This window comes from Corythoichthys intestinalis, chromosome 4, assembly GCF_030265065.1.
Source record: "Corythoichthys intestinalis isolate RoL2023-P3 chromosome 4, ASM3026506v1, whole genome shotgun sequence".
Lineage (NCBI taxonomy): Eukaryota > Metazoa > Chordata > Actinopteri > Syngnathiformes > Syngnathidae > Corythoichthys > Corythoichthys intestinalis.
The window spans coordinates 39,268,456-39,295,002 of NC_080398.1; the positions used below are offsets into that span (position 1 = coordinate 39,268,456).

The 26,547-nt window shown below is 40.0% G+C and overlaps 1 protein-coding gene across 1 annotated transcript in view; it reads right to left on the bottom strand.

Annotated features, from left to right (window-relative positions):
• Positions 1 to 12,948: 12,948 nt before the first annotated feature.
• The window catches only part of LOC130914970 (apoptosis-associated speck-like protein containing a CARD), a 71,220-nt gene continuing 57,621 nt past the window's right edge, over positions 12,949 to 26,547 (bottom strand). The window contains exon 4 of the mRNA XM_057834587.1: positions 12,949 to 13,345. Within this exon, the coding sequence (XP_057690570.1) occupies positions 13,074 to 13,345 (272 nt within the window). The 3' untranslated portion in view covers positions 12,949 to 13,073. The remainder of the gene's footprint in view (positions 13,346 to 26,547) is intronic.

The following is a 26,547-nucleotide window of genomic DNA, read 5'->3' on the forward strand; positions in this document are numbered from 1 at the left end:
CAATGTTCATCGACAGAAATAAAATTAATTTAAGCAATCTGGTGCGCATCAGAGGTTATCTGGTGTGCACAAGATTGTTTCTTGTGCGCACCAGAAACGATCTGGTAAACATTAGCATTATATAGCATTTAAGCTAGCGGACTTTTGTTATGCAAGTTACCCAATTGTTGTAAAACATTAGCAATATATAGCATTTAAGCTAGCGGAATTTTGCTATGCTAGGCTAACTTGCATAGCAAAAGTCCGCTATACAAAATTGGCTAACTTGCATAGCAAAGGTTTGCTAACTCAAATGCTATATAATGCTAATGTTTACAACAATTGGCTAACTTGCATTGGTTGGCGATGACCATCTTATCAGTTTGTACCCGGAAGTCCCAAAGCCCTCTCATTTTCCACCACCTTGGGAGGTGTTTCCCATCGCAATCTAGGAGTCTCCAGTCCATACTCTGCACAAGATGTTTCTGTACACCAGTGGTCTCCAAACTATTCCACATAGGGCCGCAGTGGGTGCAGGATTTCACTCCAACAAAACAAGACCACATCTTGTCACCAATCTGGTGTTTTATAAGTGTAATCAGTTGATTGCAGTCAGATGCTGCTTGTTTTAGTAGAAACCTCATTGGTTAAAAGTAGGGCTGTCAAAATTATCGCGTTAACGGGCGTTAATTATTTTTTTAAATTAATCACGTTAAAATATTTGACGCAATTAACGCACGTTTGCCCCGCTCAGACAGATTTAAATGTCAGTACAGTGAAAGGCCAACTTGTTAATTGTGTTCTATGGCGTTTTTTCGCCCTCTGCTGGCGCTTGGGTGTGACTTGCATATGTTATCTGGCGTAATGTCGCCCTCTGCTGGCGATTCGGTGCAGCTGATTATTTGGGTTTCGGCGCGCTTTTCTGACGTGATTATATGTCGACGCGCACTCACACTAATAGACAGTGCTATTCAGACCAGCTAACGTCTGCATCCAGTATTCAGTGGCAGTTCTCATAGCCTCATCACTCTGTTTGTGTCTAATACATGCATCGCTTGTGAGTTTTATTCCTCCTTTGTTTAAGTTCATGAGCATCATAATGTTATTGGTGATGTGTATTTGAATTTGTTCACATATATGGTGAAATGCAGTTACATTGTTAGATGCTTGTGAGCTAATTGGCTAGTGCTACTGCTCAAATGGACACGTGTGTGTACATTTTATGTTATTTTGTGATTTATGCAAGTTATTGACACATTGCCTTGTTATTTTCAGTTTGACAAAAATACAAGAAATGTGCTCCTGTCAAAAAGAGATGACTTCAGTTTTTTGATTGAACATTTTACAAATTTTATTAAAACGAAAACATTAAGAGGGGTTTTAATATAAAATTTCTATAACTTGTACTAACATTCATCTTTTAAGAACTACAAGTCTTTCCATCCGTGGATCACTTTAACAGAATGTTAATAATGTTAATGCCATCTTGTTGATTTATTGTCATAATAAACAAATACAGTCCTTATGTACCGTATGTTGAATGTATATATCCATCTTGTCTTATCTTTCCATTCCAACAATAATTTACAGAAAAATATGGCATATTTTATAGATGGTTTGAATTGCGATTAATTGCGATTAATTAATTTTTAAGCTGTAATTAACTCGATTAAAAATTTTAATCGTTTGACAGCCCTAGTTAAAAGGTATGTGCTTGATCGGTATGAACAAAAACCAGGATCCACAGCGGCCCTCGTGGACCGGTTTGAAGACCCCTGCTGTACAATATACTGGCTACTTGGTTATGGCGTTCCATGTATTCTTTTACTGCCAGTATCTTACACCCTGCTGTTATGTGTTGGGTTGTCTCAGGCACCACTTTGCACAGCCTGCACCTGGGATCCTGCTTGGTGTTGTATATCTGGGCTTCTATTGCTCTGGTGCTCAAGGCCTGTTCCTGTGTTAGCGCTAGGGTTGCCACCTTTCAGAAATAAGAAATATGGGACGCCCCCCTCGCGCCCAAAGTTGTACAGGCAGAGACAAAAAAGTGACATCCCCAAAACTCCTCAAATGCAAAGAAATGTATCTATTCATTTATATTCCGTATTAGTTCAATACGGAACGCAGCATTTAATTCCCAATTTCGGATCGTTCCTTATTTTAAGGGGCAGGTGGCAACCCTAGTTAGCGCCTCTGTGCTGTCTTTCAGTCCAGCCCTCTCTAACCCTTAATAGGACTTGTTCATATCTGCCACTCCAGTTATCTGCTGGTGGTACATCCCATGCAGGGTTTTTTCCTCCCATGATAGTTCCTCCAACTCCTCCATTTCCAGTCTCCAGTGCCTGAGACATTCACTAAGTGCTTAACCTCTTGAGGCCTTCTTCGTCATGTATTCGTGCAGGTTGGAAGTTTAGCGAAGTTTATGAATTCCGGAAGGACCAGCATCTTTACATTGGATTCCTAGACCTCAAGGCCGCATTTGATACAATCCACCACTCATCACTGCAGAGTATCCTACAAGCCCTTGACACCCCCTCCGAAAATCACCACCCTCTTCAGGCTGCTTTACAGCAATACACAGAGTTGTGTCCGCGTCAACGGCTGTGACTGACTGGTTTCCCAACTCCAGTGGTGTCCACCAAGGCTCTGTAGCTGCTCCAGACCTGTTTAATTGTGTAACTGACCACCTGATGTGCAGGGTCTGTGAGCGACTACCTCGAGTGTCTCTTGGCAACTACCAACTGACCGACCTGGAGTATGCTGACGACACCATCTTGCTCAGCACCTCCTACAACCAGCTGAGGGACGTTCAGAGTATACACAGCGAAGAGGCAGAAAAGCTTGGTCTCCACATAAGCTGGACCAAGACCAAATTCATGCATGTCGGTGAGGGACCTGATCTACCCCCCATCCTGCTTGGTGATGACACTGTAGAGCTTGTGAAGAGCTTTGTTTATCTAGGGTTCACAGTAACCGATAACAGGGATCTTAAATTAGAGGTTCTCCGCCAGAGAGCCCTGGCTGCCGCTGCCCTGCAGTCTCTCTGGGAACCACTCTGGTGGCACCAAGCCATCTCATGGAAGACGAAGCTTCGAATCTACAACACCACTGTACTCTCTATTCTCCTCTATGGCTCTGAAACATGGCCCTTAAACAAGACACTGTCCGCAAGACAGGAGGGCTATCAGAACCATCAAGAACATCAGGTGGCCCCAGCAAATCTCCAACGAAACCCGGACAAATCAGTCCAGAGCCTTCCGCTTGGCTGCACAGCCACTGGTAGGGCATAGCTGTTAATTGCTCAAATTTTGTTCTTGCCATTGAGCTGACTTCTCAGGACGTGCCTTACTCATTGCAGATACTTGTGGCCTCTTCGTGGTTACCATCTGCCTGTGGTATTCTAAGGTACTTGTATCTCTCCTTAACATCTACCATCCTCCCCTCTGGGAGTGCAACACACTCTGTCTGGACTACCGTCCCCGTCTTTGTCACCATTTCTACAATCTGAATGACATTCCGATGTCCCCGCTGTAGCTCCTGGTGGTGTGGATCAATGAGTCAATGTCTCGCTCGCTCTTAGCGTACAACTTGATGTCATCCATGTAGAAGAGGTGATTGACGCTGGCCCAATTCTTAAGTCGATATCAGTAGCCAGTCTTGTTAATCAATTGGCTGAGGGGGTTCAGGCCTATGCAAAACAGCAGTGGGGATAAGGCTTCTCCTTGGTATATGCCAATTTGACGGTAACTTGCACAATTGGCTCAAAGTTGGCCTCAAGGCTGGTCTTCCACAACCTCATTGAGTTTGTAATGAAGACTCTCAGTGTGGTGTTGGAATACAGGCATTGCAGTATCCATGTGTGCTGCAATGAGTAATAGGCTTCCAAGCTGCGCACTGGTCTTCTTTTGCAGTCTCGGGTGACAGTTAGGGATGGGAATTGATAGGATTTTTACGATTCCGATTCCATTATCGATATTGCTTAACGATTCGATTCTTTATCGATTCTCTTATCAATTCTAATTTGGGGAAAAAGAAGAACAAACATTTTGATTGGCATCTAGTTTGTTTAATCAGAAGTCACAACCTTACAAACTCTCAACGAGGTCAAAAGAGGCCCAAAGCCTCGATGTTAACTGTGGCAATATGTAACTGTGGGAAATAGACAAGAATGTTTAACATTTTACTGAAACATTTTTCTAATAGAAATTTAAAAAAAGACATATGAGCTGATAACAATAAAAAAATAAAAAAATAAAAAAAGATAAATACTGTCAAATACAACAGAACAGTGAGTAAGGCAAATTAGAGCAGAGCGGTATACCGAAAATTTACCGTTACCGAAATTCTTCACGATGACCGACGTAATTTTGACCATGTTGGTAAATTCGGTAATTTAGTCTTTTCATCCCGCTTTGACTCTGTGTTGTCCAGCTATGTTCATTCCCCTTTAAGAAAGCAGTCAGTGTGCTTACGTATGAAGTCACGTGGTTATCAGGAACTCAAAGCAAACAGAAGCCCGGTAGGCTAACGCTAGCGGCTATCGCTACAAGCAAACGTGATGGAGTCGGGCTTAAGGGAGCTTCGCCAAACTTTCACCCGACATTAAGTAGACTCTTGGCGGCCTCCAAACGAGCTTTCACCCGCTTTCCTCCCTGGTTCTCACGATTTCAGGAGAGGGTGCTTTTAGGGTTACCAGCTTTCAGAAATAAGAAATTTGAGACGCTCCCCCGCGCCCAAAGCTGTACAGGCAGAGAAAAAAAGGAACATCTCCAAAACTCCTAAAAAGCATTGAAATATATCGATTCATTTATATTCTGGATTAGTTCAATAAGGAACGCAACATTTAATTCCCAATTTTGGATCGTTCCTTATTTCAAGGGACAGTTGGCAACCCTGGGTGCTTTCTACTGGTAGCCAAGCCACAGGCTAACGCTAGTGGCTAACGCTATAAAATGAACGTGATGGAGTCAGATAGTGGCTCTAACCGGATAGTGCACTGTGAAACTCATACATGCAATCCAACCCATAGGTCCATATTTTGTATATTAATCAGATTTTGTTGCACTGCATACTTCAAACTTCTCACACCAAATGATTGTCAGTACTTAAAGTAGATGGCACCAAACCTTTTTCTAAAAGAGGAAAAGAAAGAAGTTAAGGAAGAACTTTTATTTTTTCAAGCTTGTAATGAAGTATCAAAACTCACAGAAGTCAAATAAAGCAAACTGTAGTAAACAAAATAGAATATCAATTTTAAAAATTGCCAGATTGGGGGCCCCCTAGTGGTCAGGGGCCTTAAGCAGCTGCATAGTCTGCGTATTGGCTGGGCTGGCCCTGATTAAAGCCGACATTCCGCCATATTTGCTGTTTTTAATGTTTTATTTTTTCAAGATTGTAATGAAGTATCAAAACTCACAAAAGTCAAATAAAGCAAACTGTCGTAAACGGATGTTTGCATAGATAAACGGCAATGCGCGCCACATTATTCATGATGCTCCATTAACAACGTATAAAATGAGGTTGCCAGATTGGAGGCCTCCTAGTGGTCAGGGGCCCTAAGCAGCTGCATAGTCTGCGTATAGGCTGGGCCGGCCTTGAGTACACACACACACACATATATATATATATATATATATATATATATATATATATATATATATATATATATATATATATATGGCGGAAAACACAGACAAGACTGAAAAAGCAGTTTCTGCTCTTGCACCCCTCATTAAAATAAACTGCTGTATTCTAAGCCAAAAGAACTGTTGTGTTTGATAGAACAATATGTCTATATGCTGCCATAGCAGATTCATGGCACAATAAGCCCCCGAACTATTTTTAAATTGTCCGTTTTACCCTGAAAAAACCCCCGTTTACAGACGTCGCGCAACTACTTTTGTTTCAACCGAGCCATAAAAAGAAGCTAAGTAATTAGGGCCCAAGCACTAGGCGTGCGAAGGCCCTATTGTTTTGCAAAGGATTTTTTTTTTTTTTTTTTTTTTTCAGGGCAAATGAAAACGGCCAATTTGGAGGCCTGAACATGCGCGAAAAGTCACCAAAATTTGCACATACGTGCGGAAAATTGTAAATTTCGATAATTTAACAATGTTGCAAAAAAAATGTAACAAAATGGCTTAGTGGCGCCCCCTTGAAAGTTTAAAATTGGCCTATAACATTAGGGTTTGTCAGCATAGAGCAATGAAATTTGGGGAGTCTATACCTGGTCTAAAACCGCTTCAAAAAAGCATTGGCACCCATATTCCAAACCCAACAGGAAATCGGTTATTTTGGATCGAATATGAAATTTTTATCGATTTACAGGGTGCACATTTGAGACCTTTTCGCCGAGGGAGTTAGTTGGATCATCTTCAAAATTGGTGAGACTGTTCAGGAGACATATGAGATCTTAAGTTTCTAAAATGGTGTGTTTTCATTCACGGGTCTGACCTGGGCGTGGTGCCAAAGTCGGCCATTTTTTCGGCAAAACACCGAATTCAGTAAATGGCTAATAATTCCTTGACACAACTTTTAATCTTTTTCATATCTGCCATGTATATGCGGTATCCCAGCCTGAACACGACTGCATTGAAATATTACCCATTAGGCCTAGCGCCCCCTAGTGAGAACAGGAAATGCCTTTTTTTACGAGACAGGTTCCTCCTCCAAGGGAAAAAAATCTGTTGACCTCAAACCTGCATCAGGGGAGCCTTAAGACCTGTGTTCAGTTGCCTGATGAAAAATATTGAGGTTTCGTTGAAGCGGAGGGGTCCAAACATGAAAGTGAAAATGATCGTCAACAATTTGTCTCGCAAAATACTTTGAACAGTCATAACTCAGCAGATATACAACATATCTGCGCCAAACTTCCCATGCTTGTTGAGAGTCATACCCTGAAGGGTCCTGTAGGGGTCATTTGCATCAACTCTACAGTGCCAACTAGTGGCGACAGAAAGGAGTTTTAAAAAAGGCCTTCCCTATTGGGTTTTTTCAACGTAGAGCAATGAAATTTGGGGAGTAGATACCTTATGCCTAACTGCTCAAAAAAGCCTCTTGCACCCATATTACAAATCCAACAGAAAATTGGGTATTTTGGATCGAATGTGAAATTTCTGTCCTTTTCTAGTACAGTTTACATTTGGAGGCCTGGACATGCACGAAAACTCACCAAATTTTGCACATACATGCGGCTTTGTGTGGATTTCGATAATCTTGCAACGTTACAAAAAAATGTAACAAAATGGCTCAGTGGCGCCGCCTTGAATTTTTCAAAAAGGCGTTTCCGATTAGGTTTTTTTAACGTAGAGCAATGAAATTTGGGGAGTCGATACCTTGTGCAAAACTGCTTCAAAAAGTCTCTTGCACCCATATTCCAAACCCAACAGGAAATCGGGTATTTTGGATCGAATGTGAAATTTTTATCAATTAACAGGGTGCACATTTGAGACCTTGTCACAGAGGGAATCAGTTGGATCATCTTCAAAATTGGTTAGACAATTCAGGAGACATATGAAATCTAAACTTTTCAAAATGGTGCGTTTTCATTCATGGGTCTGACCTGGGCGTGGTGCCAAAGTCGGCCATTTTTTCGGCAAAATGACAAATTCAGTAAAGGACTAATAGCTCCTTGAAACAACGTTCAATCTTTTTCATATCTGGCATGTATGTGCGGCATCCCACCCTTAACACGAGTGCATTGAAATATTACTCATTAGGCCTAGCGCCCCCTAGTGGGAACAGGAAATGCCTTTTTTACGAAACAGGCTCCTCCTCCAAGGAAAAAAAATCTATTCACCTCAAACCTGCATCAGGGGAGCCTTAAGACATGTGTTCAGGTGCCTGATGAAAAATACTGAGGTTTGGTTGAAGCAGAAGGGTCCAACAGGAGAAGTAAAAATGACTGAAGCCATTTCGTCTCACCACAAGTTTTGAACAGTCATAACTTCTACAACATATCTGCGCCAAACATATCGTGCTTGTTGAGTCATAGTCTGAAGGGTCCTGTAGGGGTCATTTGCATCAACCCTGCAGCGCCAACTAGTGGCAATAGAAAGTCACTCATTTTTTAAAATATATGTCCAGTTCTTTTCAGGTTGGTCATTGTAGTTTCAAGACCTTTTAAAATACTTATTTTACGGCCCATGTCCACATGTCTCTGTCTGTTGCTGTGATGACCCTTTATTCGCTCCTTTTTTGTAGTCCTCTGTCCAATAGGGGTTTTTATCTGTTAGGTGTGTGAATGTAAAGAGGCAACTTTCGCGCATGTTAGGTTCTAATGAGATGATTAGAGAGGACGATCTGCCACCACCCTGACCTGCACACTGTCCGAGTTGCATGACGTCCGAGTTGCGCTAGATTGCGAGGGCCCGTTCAGTCCTGCTTGCAGGCCTAGTTATATTTGTTATTCACAATGTCCGGCATTTTTAGCTTAGAATCATTAATTGATGTCTAATGTTTAATTTAAAAAAATAAATGACAAAAAAATTATTCACTCGCACATTTTAAACTTTTAAACAAATCACGTCACAATGAAAAAATTGGCGTCTGTAAAAAAGTGACGGCTATCTACCTCATGACTATCGCTTAATTGTATTTTTTCGTTACTGTCGCATTTTCTCCGATATCTTAGATGATAATCGATCTAGAGAAAAAGAAGAAGAAAAATTGAAAAAGTTTAAAAGGGTAAATATATGAAAAGTGTTGAGGTAATTATCGGGGTTTGATTGATTAAATATTTGCTTGATTGATTGATTGAATATTTGCTTGTGCTCATACAGTGTATATACCAGAAATAATACATATTGCCCTATTTTTCTTACTTTTTTTACCTATTTATTTATGACAGTGTCACTGAGTATAACTTACATTGTTACCGCTGTCCCTGTGGGCCGTCTTAAAAAAAATATATATATGTATACAGTATTATTTTTTTTCAAGACTCATCCTCACGTGTGCAGACAAAAAATACAGCATGCAGCTCCGCCCCCTAATTGTAGTCTGTATTGAGCCAAGTTAGCTGCTATCTCGGTGATCGGATGGATAAAAAGAGCAAGGGTGGCGCTGAAAAATAAGAACTAAAAAGAGAAAAGCACTCGTGAAAGAATCGGTAAAATGCGCGAAAATAGCTAATTTTTTTCATGCAACGACCTTCCTGCCTCAAACTACAGAGGATTACAACGAAAGTGGTAAGGCCAGATGGCGAATAAAATGCAACATGCACCGTGTGATACGACAATATGTAATTGTGGAAACTTTGGCTTCTTGTAGAACCTGACAAGGGATATGTAGCAGCAAGCATTACCCATAATGAACACACCACAGGTGCAGAGCTGGAAGGTAGGATTGCCATGTCGTTCAGCGAGTGAACATTAGAATTAATATAATCAATTACGTGGCGTTTTTAAAGTGGAAATGGAAAATGGATAATAGTATCATTAGAAGTTGTTACAATGTGCAATACGTATTCTTTATTTTTCATATTGTTATGTTGCTATGTTTGTTTTATCTGTAAGCACTCATATTGTTAATATTTGATGTTGCAGAAAAGTCTTATTTATTAAGATATTTTAGGGCTGTCAAAATTATCACGTTAACGGGCGGTAATTAATTTGTTTAATTAATCACGTTAAAATATTTGACGCAATTAACGCACATGCCCTGCTCAGACAGATTTAAATGACAGTACAATGACATGCCCACTTGTTAATTGTGTTTTATGGAGTTTTGCCGCCCTCTGCTGGTGCTTGGGTGCGACTGATTTTATAGGCTTCAGCACCCATGAGCATTGTGTAAGTAATTATTGACATCAACAATGGCGGGCTACTAGTTTATTTTTTGATTGAAAATTTTACAAATTTTATTAAAACGAAAACATTAAGAAGGGTTTTGATATAAAATTTCTATAACTTGAACTAACATTTATCTTTTAAGAACTACAAGTCTTTCAATCCATGGATCGCTTTAACAGAATGTTAATCATGTTAATGCCATCTTGTTGATTAATTGTTATAATAAACAAATACAGTCTTTATGTACCTTATGTTGAATGTATATATCCATCTTGTGTCTTATCTTTCCATTCCAACAATAATTTACAGAAAAATACGGCATATTTTATAGATGGTTTGAATTGCGATTAATTACGATTAATTTTTAAGCTGTAATTATCTCGATTAAAAATTTTAATCGTTTGACAGCCCTAATTTTTCAAATGTATCATTTAATAGTTTTTTTAAAATCCATTTTTAAATTTGTTCAAAATGATGTTGTGTTGCACTTGTTAAAATAAAGCCACCTTGTTAAACAACCATTACCTGCACTGAATTGGAATACACAGAATTACAGTACACGGCTTTAGAGAACACTGAACTTAAAACGTGCATGCATAGTGACATTATTTTAAATGAGTGGGCCGGTCTGAGGCATGAAATTCCAGGGCCGAAAATGAGTCCCACTCCGGCCCTGGTCGGGATGACAACTATTTTGCTTCATGGCCGCATCATTGCGTAACTAGACCTTCCGAGGCATCTTCAGCACCTGGCGTCTGGACTTTTGTCTAGACCTTCGAGAACAATTTTCCATCCGAGGACATCTTCCATGGCCGCAGCGTTGCATAACTGAAGTGTCTGGATTGTTTTGACTGTTTACATGATTGTTTTGACTGTTTACATGATTGTTTACATAAGCTCTTGCTTCCACACGTGTATTCACTTAGTTCCACCTACATGCACACACATATCCAATCAAAAACCACATGGGTGTCTCCAGCTTGCTCTCCCCTCCCTTAGGGCGGCATCCATTTTTGTTTAGGACAAACCCCTAAATAAAATACCAAGGAGGAGTTTTTTGCTTTAGATCAATTTTGGTGACTCACGAGTCACATTTTGCTCTCCTTGGCCAAGAAAACTTTCTTCTCTCCTTATTTCTGGGTAATTTTACAAATGTCTACCTAAGGATCTATTTTTGATATTTTTGAACTTGACAAAAAGCAACATTTCGACCACTCCTTGATGTCTGCGATTTCTGCATCGCGTCCCTTGTTATATGACCATGTTTCACCCATAAAATCCCCCCAAAATCCAACTGTGGCCATTCACAGCTGTGTGTTGACACTCAGTGATGCATGCTATGTGGAGTTTTTGGATCGAAACAAGGTAATTATGCGATGATATCTCATGAAAGTCATGGCGTCTTTAATTCTGCTCTCGCGTGCTCTTACCTCCAGATAGAGCAGGGGTCAGCAACCCTGGTCCTCGAGTGCCACTATTCAGCTTGTTTTCCATCTCTCCCCCCTTTGACACACCTGAATCAAATGATCAGCTCATCAGCAAGCTCTGCAGGAGCCTGAGAACGATCATGATTATTTGATCCAGGTGTGTTAAAGGAGGGAGGCATGGAAAACAAGCTGGATAGTGGCACTCGAGGACAAGGGTTGCTGACCCCTGAGATAGAGTTTTGCTGTTTAAAAAAAAAAGAATAAATTTTAAATGCCCTCCTGTCCAAAATTTTTCTTCCCCCAGAAAATAGAAATTTTAAGCTTTCAAATGATTTATCACACATGCATATCGGAAAATTTTGAAAGTTGGCTAAATTGGGGGTCTCAGAGCGGAACTTCAAGTCACCTGAGTGTTTTCCACCATATATACAGTGGTACCTCTACATACGAAGTTAATCCGTTCCAGGACCTTGTTTGTAAGTCGAAATGGTCGTATGTCGAGCAGGATTTTCCCATAGGAATACATTATAATTCCATTAATTCGTTCCACAGCCCAAAAACCTTCACTAAATCCTTAAAAAATACTGCTGGTACTATTACAATTACAATTACACATAGCAAAACAAATAAATTATAAATCAAAATCGGAATAATAATAATAATAATAATTCCTGTATTAATGTAACGAATCGGGTTCTAATGTGGCGGACGTTTTTTGCTGACCCTAAACGCACCGCGTGGCTGACGTGGCAGAGACTGACCGGTGAGCTTGAGTTTCACTTTCACTTTGAATGTTTTCTTGAGAACACCGTCAATTGCGGCAGACAGAAGGTGTTTTTGTTTTGAATAAGTTGTGAAATAAATGATAAAAACGTGGCGAAGTTGGCGATTTCTCTGGAGATGTTACCACAATAAGAATTGTCAGCTTAACTTATAAAGACTGGCGAACGATGGTCGGAGGAGGACCGTGGAGATGTATTGTTGAGCCATTTCACGGATGCCCACCCTACGCTCATATTTTTCTGTCATTTGCATCTTCATTTAGAAGGTAAGCGTCAACTTTTTCCTTGTTTCACCACCTGTACCAACCTTTTCTGAAACCAGTGTTGATTTGTCACACAAGAAAATCCGCCGTGCATTCGTCTGCGGTGCTGCCATTGTCGTCGTATTTCGAGCATGTCGTCGGATGTAGAAACAAATGGCGAGTCAAATTTTACGTCGGATGTCGAAAAGTTCGTGTGTCGAAGCGATCGTATGTAGAGGTACCACTGTATATATAAGAACATGGAAAATAAAATCTTTCATGCATGCAGGCTTGTTTTGAACGAAAACACTGAACAGGAGTCTAGGACTGAATAAAAACAAGGTATTTATGAAGTACTGGCAAGCAATTTAATGATTTGATATGAAAAATGACACATTTTATCCCCCTTAAAATTATTACCGAAAACATATATTTTAATTTGGAATGCATGGAAATGAAAAAAAAAAAAAAACAAAAAAAAATAATAATTTGTGTAAACATTGAGGGGAATTGGGAATTTTCAACTTTATAAAACAACAATACAGCACCATGTGAATTTTGGGGATGGAAAAACAACGAAAAGATAAAAAACATGAGGAATATTTTGACTTGGTCACAAATAAAAAAAAGAATTTCCACCATGCAAAATAGTTTCACAATTCGAACAACTAATTCTCACATTTCCTTCGCCAACATGCTAAAATTGACTAAAACATTGAATAGGAAAGTTGATCGTTTTTCTAATAAAAAAAACCTCATTGACAGAAATAGACGTTCAATCAGATAGCCAAATTTTAGGGGTGGAACGATGTAAATTAGCCGAAAAGGGGAATTACGAGGATGCCGTCCAGCCTTTCATTTCTTCTGGAGGTCTTTCACAAGGTACGACGCGTGCTTCTGGAGGAGTTTAAAGAAGACGTCTTTAGCATCGGTGCCCGACTTGAGAGCCAGATCGTAGATCTTCCTCATCTTGTTCTGGTTGCCTGACGTGTGGTAGCAGATCTCTTCATACACCGCATCCTGGATGACATTCTCGTCTTGCAGCCCGAGGAGAATGGGGATGACGTTGGTCACGCGCTCAATCAGCTGCAGTTTGTGCTCGTCCACAAAGTGCTTCCCTGTTGGACCTAAAGGACAATTGTCAAAAAACACTAGAATCAATATGATAATGCTCTTAATGCAGTGGTTCTTAATAAGGGTGTGAGAATGCAGTGATCCCTCGCTACTTTGCGTTTCAAACTTCGCACCCTCAGTCCATCGCGGATTTTTTTTCCAGTTAAAAAATAATAAATAAATAAATGCAGTTTTTTATGTAGCGCTGTCCTGATCCGATCACATAGTCCTGCCGCTCTTCTTGGTCAGGCAGTGCACTAGATTGCTTATTAAAGTTAACGATGATTGACAAGTGTTAAGGTTTGATTTTGCCAGAGACGCTGACTTCAAAGCGCCGCATACGTGAATCATCGTTTAACTTGTTAAACCGTCTCTGTGGCAACTCATTGTGTGTAAGTGAGCAGTTTGAGCAGATTTGCGTGGACTCACTCAATGAAGCATTTAATAAAGACAAGCATTTTTATACTTTATTCTTGTTTAAAAATAATTCTACTATTGCCTGGGATAAAAGAAAAGGGACAATAACATGTTTAAAACAATACATTTTAAGTAGGTCTGTCAAACAATTAAAATTTTTAATCGAGTTAATTACAGCTTAAAAATTAATTAATAGTAATTAATCGCAATTCAAACCATCTATAAAATACGCCATATTTTTCTGTAAATTATTGTTGGAATGGAAATAAGACACACGACTGATATATACATTCAACATACGGTACTTAAGTACTGTATTTGTTTGTTATAACAATAAATTATTACACCATGCTCACTCATGGTACTAACCCATAAAACCCATAAAATCAATTGGACCCAAGCGCCAGCAGAGGGCGCCAAACACCAAAAAACAAGTAACAAGCGGAGATTACACTGTACTGTCATTTTAATCTGTTTGAGCGGGGCATGTGCGTTAATTGCGTCAAGGATTTTACCGTGATTAATTTAAAAAATTAATTACAGCCCGTTAACGCGATAATTTTGACAGTCCTAATTTTAAGTGCTTAAAAAATAATTCATTAAAATGTATACACATATAGTCATTTGAAAAAATTAGGACACCCCCTTAAATATTCAGTTCTTGATTAAGAAATTCACATATCAATGTTTGATCTTGTTTTTCTTTCTCTCTGGAAAAGAGTGATTTAATTGCTGGTAAACAACATAAATTAACTTTGTTTTACTCATGAAACGAAATATATCAACAAAAATGCATATTCTAACTGAGGAAAAAGTTAGTACACCCTACCACCTAATAGCAAGTGTTACCCCCTTTGACTGAAATAACTTCAGTGAGACACTTTTTGTAGCCATCTACCAGTCTTTGACAGCAGTCTGAAGAATGTTTACCCCACTCCTCACCGCAGAATACTCTCAGCTGTGAGACGTTTCATGTCACCCCACAGCATCTCAATGGGATTAAGATCTGAGCTTTGACTCGGCCATTCTAGGACTCTACATTTCTTCCTTTACTGGGAAGAAATGATTCACTTGTATGTTGTGGGTCATTGCCATGTTGCAGGGTCCAGTTGCGCTTCAGCTTTAATTTTTTTTCACAGATGATCTCAGATTTTCCTCCATCACCCTCTGATACACGATAGAATTCATGGTGGATTCTATGATGGTAAGCTGGCCAGGTCCTGCTGCAGCAAAGCATCCCCAAACCATTACACTTCCATCTCCATGCTTCACAGTTGGTATGGGGTTCTTTTCCTGGAATGCTGTATTGGGTTTACGCCAAACATGTCCTCTGTTCTGGTGTCCAAGTAATTCCATTTTAGATTTAGCTGTCCAAAGAACATTATTCTAGAAGTCCTAGTCTTTGTCTACATTCACTCTGCAAAACCTCAGTCTGCCTTCATGTTCTTTTTGGAGAGCAAAGTTTTCCTCCTTGCACACGTCCCATGAAGGTTAAATTTGTAATGTCTCTTTCTGATTGAAGAGGCATATCAACAGTAGCAGGAGCCTGCTGTAGGTCCCGTGATGACATTTGAAGGTTTTTGGAGACTTCTTTTAGCATCTTGCCGTCATGCGGTCAGACTGAGCATGTTGGCAGTTCAGACCGATGTCAAAGACTGGTAGATGGCTACAAAAAGCGTCTCACTGAAGTTATTTCAGCCAAAGGGGGTAACACTAACTATTAGGTCACTGGTGTCAAACTGACTCCATAAAGGGCCAAGTGGGTGCAGGTTTTCTTTCCAACCAATGAAGAGGACACCTTTTGACCAATCTGATCTCTTACATGGGTAATCAGTTTAACTTTGTCAGGTGTTGCTTGTTTCAACAGAAAATTCATTGGTTAAAGGGTATGACAACCCCTGGGGAAATGCTAATATTCCATCATTTATCCATCAACGCATGCCTTTTAAATTCATATCATGCCACTTCGTGTAATTACACACATCGCAACACCAAGAAAATGATAGAAATTAGGTCGATTGTCAAGCTAAAAGGACCCGCCCCCGAGATGCCGGAAATCTAGCATATTGTGTGCGTGACGTCACTTTCGGGAAACAACCGGCTCAGTGCTTAGTACTGAATGGCGGCGATGATGGCGGACCATTTTGTTTCTATTTGCAGCGACGAATCCGACGAAACGAACATTCTTCTAATGGTGACGAGGAGAGTTATGAACCTTTCTTTGGTGTTTTGGGTTATCAATTTGAGCCCAAACGAAAGCCAATGCAGCCTAATGAAAGGATCATTGAGGGGAGCAATCACACTGATGAAACCCCGACAACAGTTCGTGTGGGAAACACCAAATGGTATGTTTTGCATTTCTTTTTGTGAAGCTGATACACCGTGACCGCAAAATAAAGTAATGTATAGAATAATTATCATTTAATATGCTATCATCGGTTTCGCTCTGCCAACCGACACAAATATGAATGGGATTAGAGCAGGGGTCCCCAACCTTTTTTGTACCACGGACCGGTGTGATTTGGGTCTTTTTTTTCACGGACCGGTGTCCCACTTTTACAGTGCCTTGCAAAAGTATTCGGCCCCCTTGAACCTTGCAACCTTTCGCCACATTTCAGGCTTCAAACATAAAGATATAAAATTTTAATTTTTTGTCAAGAATCAACAACAGGTGGGACACAATCGTGAAGTGGAACAACATTTATTGGATAATATAAACTTTTTTAACAAATAAAAAACTGAAAAGTGGGGCGTGCAATATTATTCGGCCCCCTTGCGTTAATACTTTGTAGTGCCACCTTTTGCTCCAATTACAGCTGCAAGTTGCTTGGGGTATGTTTCTATCAGTTTTGCACATCGAGAGACTGACATTCTTGCCCATTCTTCCTTGCAAAACAGCTCAAGCTCAGTGAGGTTGGATGGAGAGTGTTTGTGAACAGCAGTCTTCAGCTCCTTCCACAGATTCTCGATTGGATTCAGGTCTGGACTGTGACTTGGCCATTCTAACACCTGGATACGTTTATTTTTGAACCATTCCATTGTAGATTTGGCTTTATGTTTTGGATCATTGTCCTGTTGGAAGATAAATCTCCGTCCCAGTCTCAGGTCTTGTGCAGATACCAACAGGTTTTCTTCCAGAATGTTCCTGTATTTGGCTGCATCCATCTTCCCGTCAATTTTAACCATCTTCCCTGTCCCTGCTGAAGAAAAGCAGGCCCAAACCATGATGCTGCCACCACCATGTTTGACAGTGGGGATGGTTTGTTCAGGGTGATGAGCTGTGTTGCTTTTACGCCAAACATATCGTTTTGCATTGTGGCCAAAAAGTTCAATTTTGGTTTCATCTGACCAGAGCACCTTCTTCCACATGTTTGGTGTGTCTCCCAGGTGGCTTGTGGCAAACTTTAAACCAGACTTTTTATGGTTATCTTTGAGAAATGGCTTTTTTCTTGCCACTCTTCCATAAAGGCCAGATTTGTGCAGTGTACGACTGATTGTTGTCCTATGGACAGACTCTCCCACCTCAGCTGTAGATGTCTGCAGTTTATCCAGAGTGATCATGGGCCTCTTGGCTGCATCTCTGATCAGTTTTCTCCTTGTTTGAGAAAAAAGTTTGGAAGGATGGCCGGGTCTTGGTAGATTTGCAGTGGTCTGATGCTCCTTCCATTTCAATATGATGGCTTGCACAGTGCTCCTTGAGATGTTTAAAGCTTGGGAAATCTTTTTGTATCCAAATCCGGCTTTAAACTTCTCCACAACAGTATCTCAGACCTGCCTGGTGTGTTCCTTGGTTTTCATAATGCTCTCTGCACTTTAAACAGAACCCTGAGACTATCACAGAGCAGGTGCATTTATACGGAGACTTGATTACACACAGGTGGATTCTATTTATCATCATCGGTCATTTAGGACAACATTGGATCATTCAGAGATCCTCACTGAACTTCTGGAGTGAGTTTGCTGCACTGAAAGTAAAGGGCCGAATAATATTGCACGCCCCACTTTTCAGTTTCGTATTTGTTAAAAAAGTTGAAATTATCCAATAAATGTTGTTCCACTTCACGATTGTGTCTCACATGTTGTTGATTCTTGACAAAAAAATTAAATTTCATATCTTCATGTTTGAAGCCTGAAATGTGGTGAAAGGTTGCAAGATTCAAGGGGGCCGAATACTTTTGCAAGGCACTGTATCACCTTGTCAATCAACTTTTTGGTCCGCACAGATCGGCACTTCCAGACCCAGGTTTTCGTGAGGCTGTTCCAGTATCTTTCAGCTTCTTTTTAACTTTGTAGACTGCACATCTGTATATTCTCAGATTTGCTTCAATCTCAGTAGGTGTCAGACCGGCACGCAGCAATTTGGGTAGGGATAAAGTTTTCTTCATTTTCAGCAGAAGCACAGGAATTGTAGAGACGAGAGATTACCAGCTGCATTGAGTGACCTTAATGAATCACTTAAGCATGACGACCTATTTAGATATGTTTCAATGGCTTTTAAACAAGCAGTCAACTGAGTGTAAACTTTTTTTTGGGTCACCCTGTATTGGTGCAACTTTGCCTACCGCCATCCATACCGCCGGAAACAAAAACACTTCAAGTAAGTAGCTTATAAAATGTTTAGTTATGTATACTTGAAACTTCCTGGTCTGTGTGAGATTCAAATGTGTGAAGCAATTATTGAAGAAATACTAAAATATGACTAAGACTAAAGGCCCAAGTACACTGCATGCGTGATCGTTGCGGTTCCGGTCCGACTCCGGTAAAAAATAGCGCCGGAGCCAATCCGTTCCCATTATATCCTATTGTTCAACGTATACCGGCCGCGTCAGTGCTCCGGCTTGACTGCGAACCACCTCCGGCGTGCCGCATGCCCGCCGGATGGTATAGGCTATTTTCTATTTTTGCCGGACACGCATCCGGCAAAATGGGCGGAGCTGGGCCTGACGTCAAAAGCCCAGGTGCCTAATCACGTTCTAAACACGAGCGAAGATGGATGATGAGCGCTTCATCATGGAGGTGGAAAGTCACAAAGTGATATACATGCAGCAGATATTACTATGAGGACACCATTAAAAGCGAAACTGCAAAGTGTCCTATTATGTGTGTTTTTGGCAATGATATCAAACACGACGTGCTAAGCAAAAAAAAAAAAGACAGCGTATCTGGAAGTGGTTCCACTGCAGAAATTCTCGTGCCCCGCGCACAAACAATCTCGGTTTGTATACAGAGTCGAGGGGGAAAAGTACGAAAGAGAAAAAAGAGACACCCACAAGTTTCGACCTGGTGGTGTATTCAAGACGTTTCTCTTTCTTTCCTACATTTCACTTGACTCTTCATAGAAAAAACAACAGTTTGCGCTGGCCACATGAATCTGCAGTGTTGAGACACCAATTCCAAGTACGCTGTTTTTTTAGTTCATGTCGAATATAATTCGCTATCCATTTTATAAATATGACAGATTATTTATCAGTTGTTTATAACAGCTCTATGAGATGTTATGTGCCATAAATTTTAAATGTGCACAAAGATATAAACGCACCGACACAACCAAGGGCATAATAGCCCCCATTCCCTCCACACACGGAGCCCTGATCTCAACATGATGCAGTCAATCTGGAATTAAGAGACAGACACAACTAAAATATTGTAGCGTCGCCGGGGCTGTCATCGGTGGGTTAATTTATTTACCAACGCGGGGCTGTCATTGGTGTGCTGGTGCACCAGCGCGACGCTCCGATTGGTGGACTAGATAGCGTCAGTGTAAATATAGTGGGGAGAACAAGTATTTGATACACTGACAATGGGTTGGCAGTGTATCAAATACTTGTTCTCCCCACTGTAGTTGTTGTTTTTGCATTGGTGAGGTGGCGGGAAGTTAATAAAGAAAAAGAGGAAAAAGGCGTTGAAGCTCGTGTGTTGTTTTCGCGGCCAAACTTCCGCTTAGCAAACGTTACATTATCAATATGCAAGGAAAAAAATGTGCTCTCTCTCTGCTTCTCTGATGAGTACATACTACAGACTCCGTGTGTTTGTCGTTGATTTAAATGGCATCGCGCGCGATCACGCGAGAGCTCACGAGGGGACGGAGTTGGCGGACCGCAGCCGTGCAGCATCCGGTATGATTTGCCTGTTTTTGACGGACTGCGTGGCACGCAGGCAACACTGAACCGGACCGGAACCGCAACGATCACGCAGGCGGTGTACTTGGGCCTTTATAAGAATTTTCGTCCAAAAGACTAAGACAAAAATTAAAAGGACTGCCAAAAACAACACAAGTCTGAAGGCGTCACTTCAGTTCGGGTTTGGAGAATATAAATGTCAACTTTATGTTCTTCCGCCTCGGCAGCATCCATCTTTTCCCTTTTCCTTTTCCTGCTCCTCCCTTGGTTCTTGGATCGCTCGGATCTATCACAGCTGACTCCGGGTGAAGGGCCGACAGCACCCTGGACTGGTCGCCGATCAGTCACAGAACATGCTTTGTAGAGAAACCAAATCATAGTTTATGAGATTGTTTTGCAATATAGCCAGTAAAACAAAACAAAGGAAAAGACTCACGTTTGTCAGGAGATGCATTCAATGATGACTCTTTGTCAATTTGAGCAATTTGTACATCTGCAAAAAATCAGATTTAAGCGGTGTACTCTCATTTACCAACATTCAGGTCAAAGTGGGAGGTCCTCAGGATCATCATGTGGTTCAGGTTGTGTTTAGAATTATTTCATTTTAAAAAAATACATCCCAATTGGTAAATCAGTGGTGTGTTAAGAGTGATTAAAAAAAGTTAATCCAGATTGATTATCATGTGGTGTGGTGTTTAGGAGTGATTAAAAAAGTTAATCCAGATTGATTATCATATGGTGAAAGTGATTATCTTGTGGTGTTGGTTGTTTCAAGAGTTGAAAAAAGATCCTGATTTATTATCATGTGGTGTGGCGTTTAAGAGACTATAAAGGTTTATCCAGATTGATTATCATGTAGTGAGAGTGATTATCTTGTGGTGTTGGGTGTTTCAAGAATGGAAAAAAAGATGATTATAATTGATTATAATGTGGTGTGGAGTTTAAGAGAGATTATAAAAGTTATTCCAGATTGATTATTATGTCGTGAGAGTGATTATCTTGTGGTGTTGTGTGTTTCAAGAGAGAGAAAAAAGATGACCCTGATGATTATCATGTGGTGTGGACTTGAAGAGATATTATAAAAGTTAATCCAGATTGATTATCATGCAGTGAGAGTGATTAGCTTGTTGTGTTGGGTGTTTTGAGTGAGAAAAAAGATTGATCCTGATTGATTGTCATGTGGTGTAGAGTTTAAGAGAGACTATAAAGGTTTATCCAGATTGATGATCATTTAGTGAGAGTGATTATCTTGTGGTGTTGGCTGTTTCAAGAGTGGAAAAAAGATCCTGATTGATTATCATGTTGTGTGGAGTTTAAAAGAGATTTTTAAAATTAATCCAGATTGATAATCATGTGGTGAGAGTGTTTATCTTGTGGTGTTGGGTGCTCCAAGAGTGGAGAAAAGATTATCCTGATTGATTAGCATGTGGTGTGGAGTTTAAGAGAGATTATAAAATTAATCCAAATTGATTATCATGTAGTGAGAGTGATTATCTTGTGGTGTTGGGTGCTCCAAGAGTGGAAAAAAGATTATCCTGATTATCATGTGGTGTGAGTTTAAAAGAGATTATAAAAATTAATCCAGATTGATTATCATATAGAGAGAGTGATTATCTTGTGGTGTTGGGTGTTTCAAGAATGGAAAAAAAGATTATCATCGTTGATTATAATGTGGTGTGGAGTTTAATAGAGATTATAAAAGTTATTCCAGATTGATTATTATGTCGTGAGAGTGATTATCTTGTGGTGTTGGGTGTTTCCAGAGTGAACAAAAAGATGATCCTGATTGATTATCATGCGGTGTGGAGTTTAAGAGAGATTATAAAAATTAATCCAGATTGATTATCATGTAGTGAGAGTGATTATCTTGTGGTGTTGTGTGAGCCTGAAGATGATCCTGATTAGTTATCATATGGTGTGGCGTTTAACAGTGATTTAAAAAATACCTGGATTGAGTATCATGTGCTGTGGGGAAATGCTAGTCGTGATAATTTCACACTGTCCAAAGGGAGGTGGTGTACTTCAGCTCCCGCACCACAAAATAAACGAACAGACAACACCAGCGAAATAGAGGGCTCAAATCAGACCATTTTATCTGTATGTGTAAACCAGGGTGACCATATTTTGATTTCCAAAAAAGAGGACACTTGGCTCGGCCTCGAGATACTTAAATTCTACTCGAAGTTCACTCAAAGTTGTCTTATCGCTTTAATATATTTAAATATGCCTCCTCAGAGGTGTTCCGGGCATGTCCCACCGGCGGGAGGCCCCGGGGACGACCCAGGACACGCTGGAGAGACTATGTCTCTCGGCTGGCCTGGGAACGCCTTGGGATCCCGCCGGAGGAGCTGGTTGAAGTGGCTGGGGAGAGGGAAGTCTGGGCTTCCCTGTTAAAGCTGCTGCCCCCGCGACCCGACCCCGGAACAAGCGGAAGATAATGGATGGATGGAATATGCCTCCTCCGTATGGATAGAAAATCCAGTTTTGGAACAGAATAATAGCTGCATAAACAAAGACGCAAATTCAAATTCTCAGAGGTTACTCAACAAGTTTTATTATTCCTAAAATTATAGAACAATATTTTTTTTTTTACAAAAATGGTATAAATAATAAGAAAATAATGTCTCTTCTGTATTCCTGAATCGTCCTTGAACAAAACAGCTGTAGTTTCCATTCTTACTGCACAAATAAATAATCTGAAATAATGTTCTAAATACTACTTCTTCCAACTTTAACAAAAAGAGGTTAAAATGATTTAAACCAAACAGTAGCCTCACAACAATACTAATTTACCAAACAAACATCACTTTAGTCTTTAGTCATTTTCATCCCTGTTTTCTTCTCCCTGATTTTCTTCATCTTCCTTTTCTGACCATCCATATTTTGATGTAGTGCTGATCTGTCCCAGCAGCTTTTTGTTGCACAACAAATAAGAATGAAAGTCTTTGCAAGAAGTGTTTTTGAAATTGTACACTGTAAAAATTAACCTATAGAATTTACCCAATAAAGTTGAGGTAACAATTTGCATCTACTTTTTTTGGGTAGATTTAATTCCATATACTGAGTATAAAGTCATTGAAATAAAAAGCTATGAAATACTTAAAGAAATTGGGTGAAATTTACCTAACATTTATGTATATATTCAACAAATACCTACTCAATAAAATTGGGTAAAATTACCTAATATTTATGTGTATATTCAACAGATACTTACTCAATGAAATTGGGTAAAATTTATCTCCATTGCTAGTAGGTAATACCTGATAATTACTAATAGTTAATATTGTACAATTATAATATTACTATATAAATTAATATCCGTTAATAACCATTTATTATACACATAACATGAGATTTACATCCAAAAAAAAAAAAAAAAAGACTTTCAGATGGTTATCATCAACATTATTAATCATAAAATCAGAGTAAAGTGCGATTTGTTGTATAAAAATATGCAGTCCTGGTGCATTTATACAACAAATGACTGAACCACTATGTTAACATGCAGCAATGATCAACCAAATGGTCAAAAAAATACAGATTAAAGTAGGGTTGGGCGATATGGGAAAAAATATATATCACGGTATTCCCAAGACAATGTCACGGTTTCGATATTATCACGATGTTTTTAAAACACTTAAAATAAAACATTGAGTAAGATATTTTGAAAGATATTTATTATAAACGCAATACTATGAATATGGGTGAATAACACAATGCAAGAAAACTAGTAAACTTTTGAATGTGCTTTTGCCAACCAACGCAGCCAATCTGAGTTTGATTCAGTGCAAATACAAAAAAATATAGCAGCTGTATAGTAGTAAGCATTAAATTACTCAAAAAAGAGTATTTTCAACAAACCGGAAATGCACTGTGCAAAATTACAATATATTAAACAAATATCAATAGTAACACTCATGACATAATCAAATACTTAAGGTCAATAACAAAAGAAACTAGTAAACTTTTAAAGTTTTTATAGTACGTTAATAAAACGCGGTATAACGATGTCCTAAAAAATATGTACCTTCAGCACTTAAGATCGTGAGACGGTTTTATATCGTCATATCGCCCATGTATAGATTAAAGCAACATTTCAAAGAAATAAACCCGTTTGATAACGCAATAAGGCTAAACTCTCACTTCAGCTTTACACAAGTGACTGACAAAATATGCAATCCAGGTGCATTTATACAACAAATGACTGAACCACCTTGTTAACATGCAGTTATGATCAAACAAATGATACCAAAAAATACAGAATAATGCAACATTTCAAAGAAATAAACCCAAACGCAATAAGGCTAATCTCTCACTTCAGCTTTACACAAGTGACTGAGAAAATATGCAGTCCAGGTGCATTTAAACAACAAATGACTGAACCACCTTGTTAATATGCAGCCAGGGGTCGCGTTAACCGAATATTTTCCGTCGTTGACCGTTTTTTTAAAACGGTGACGGAAAAAAACTGAAGTCCATCCGTCATTTTGAGAGGTTGCAATTCACACCCCAGACCACAGGGTGGCAAGTGAGCATATTAATTAGCTATTGTCTCTCTTGATGCATGACGTCGTTGGCCTTACTCAGAAAAATGTCAAGGCAACTCAGTGTTTGCCTGGGACAGCCAGACTTCTCCCTGTATTTTTCAAACACTGAGAGAAAAGTCTGGGACACAGCCTCTCGAGTAGGTACAAAATCAATCGACAAATCAGATTTGTTTATTTGCGTGACGTGTTCTTCACGAGCAACGTCACTCTTGCGCGCCGAAAGTCGTCGCTACAACAACACGGATGGCGAACGGGAGAGCCGAGAATATGTTCCAATCCGCGGTAAATTCAGTTTTAAATGACACGAGTCATTGACAACAGTCCGTCTCGCGCTAGCCATGTTGAATAAACTCCGCTCTCCTCGTATGTTTACTTCCAAAAAATACAGAATAATGCAACATTTCAAAGAAATGAACCCGTTTGATAACGCAATAAGGCTAAACTCTCACTTCAGCTTTACACAAGTGACTGAGAAAATATGCAGTCCAGGTGCATTTAAACAACAAATGACTGAACCACCTTGTTAACATGCAGCCAGGGGTCGCGTTAACCGAATATTTTCCGTCGTTGACCGTTTTTTTAAAACGGTGACGGAAAAAACTGAAGTCCATCTGTCATTTTGAGAGGTTGCAATTCACACCCCAGACCACAGGGTGGCAAGTGAGCATATTAATTAGCTATTGTCTCTCTTGAAGCATGACGTCGTTGGCCTTACTCAGAAAAATGTCAAGGCAACTCAGTGTTTGCCTGGGACAGCCAGACTGTTCTCCCTGTATTTTTCAAACACTGAGAGAAAAGTCTGGGACACAGCCTCTCGAGTAGGTACAAAATCAATCGACAAATCAGATTTGTTTATTTGCGTGACGTGTTCTTCACGAGCAACGTCACTCTTGCGCGCCGAAAGTCGTATCTACAACAACACGGATGGCGAACGGGAGAGCCGAGAATATGTTCCAATCCGCGGTAAATTCAGTTTTAAATGACACGAGTCATTGACAACAGTCCGTCTCGCGCTAGCCATGTTGAATAAACTCCGCTCTCCTCGTATGTTTACTTCAAAAAAATACAGAATAATGCAACATTTCAAAGAAATAAACCCGTTTGATAACGCAATAAGGCTAAACTCTCACTTCAGCTTTACACAAGTGACTGACAAAATATGCAGTCCAGGTGCATTTAAACAACAAATGACTGAACCACCTTGTTAACATGCAGCCAGGGGTCGCGTTAACCGAATATTTTCCGTCGTTGACCGTTTTTTTAAAACGGTGACGGAAAAAACTGAAGTCCATCTGTCATTTTGAGAGGTTGCAATTCACACCCCAGACCACAGGGTGGCAAGTGAGCATATTAATTAGCTATTGTCTCTCTTGAAGCATGACGTCGTTGGCCTTACTCAGAAAAATGTCAAGGCAACTCAGTGTTTGCCTGGGACAGCCAGACTGTTCTCCCTGTATTTTTCAAACACTGAGAGAAAAGTCTGGGACACAGCCTCTCGAGTAGGTACAAAATCAATCGACAAATCAGATTTGTTTATTTGCGTGACGTGTTCTTCACGAGCAACGTCACTCTTGCGCGCCGAAAGTCGTATCTACAACAACACGGATGGCGAACGGGAGAGCCGAGAATATGTTCCAATCCGCGGTAAATTCAGTTTTAAATGACACGAGTCATTGACAACAGTCCGTCTCGCGCTAGCCATGTTGAATAAACTCCGCTCTCCTCGTATGTTTACTTCAAAAAAATACAGAATAATGCAACATTTCAAAGAAATAAACCCGTTTGATAACGCAATAAGGCTAAACTCTCACTTCAGCTTTACACAAGTGACTGACAAAATATGCAGTCCAGGTGCATTTAAACAACAAATGACTGAACCACCTTGTTAACATGCAGCCAGGGGTCGCGTTAACCGAATATTTTCCGTCGTTGACCGTTTTTTAAACACTAGAATTACCAGGGGTTTTGGTACCTCCTAATATTACCAAGGGTGTCCCATTTTGGGACACCCTGGGATCCGCCCCCAAGCCGAGCCCATCTCATTTCTACCCCTTGGCCCACCTCCTGACCCACCCCTTGGCCCACCCCTAGGCCTGTCGCGATAACAAATTTTAGTGTGCGATAATTATTCTC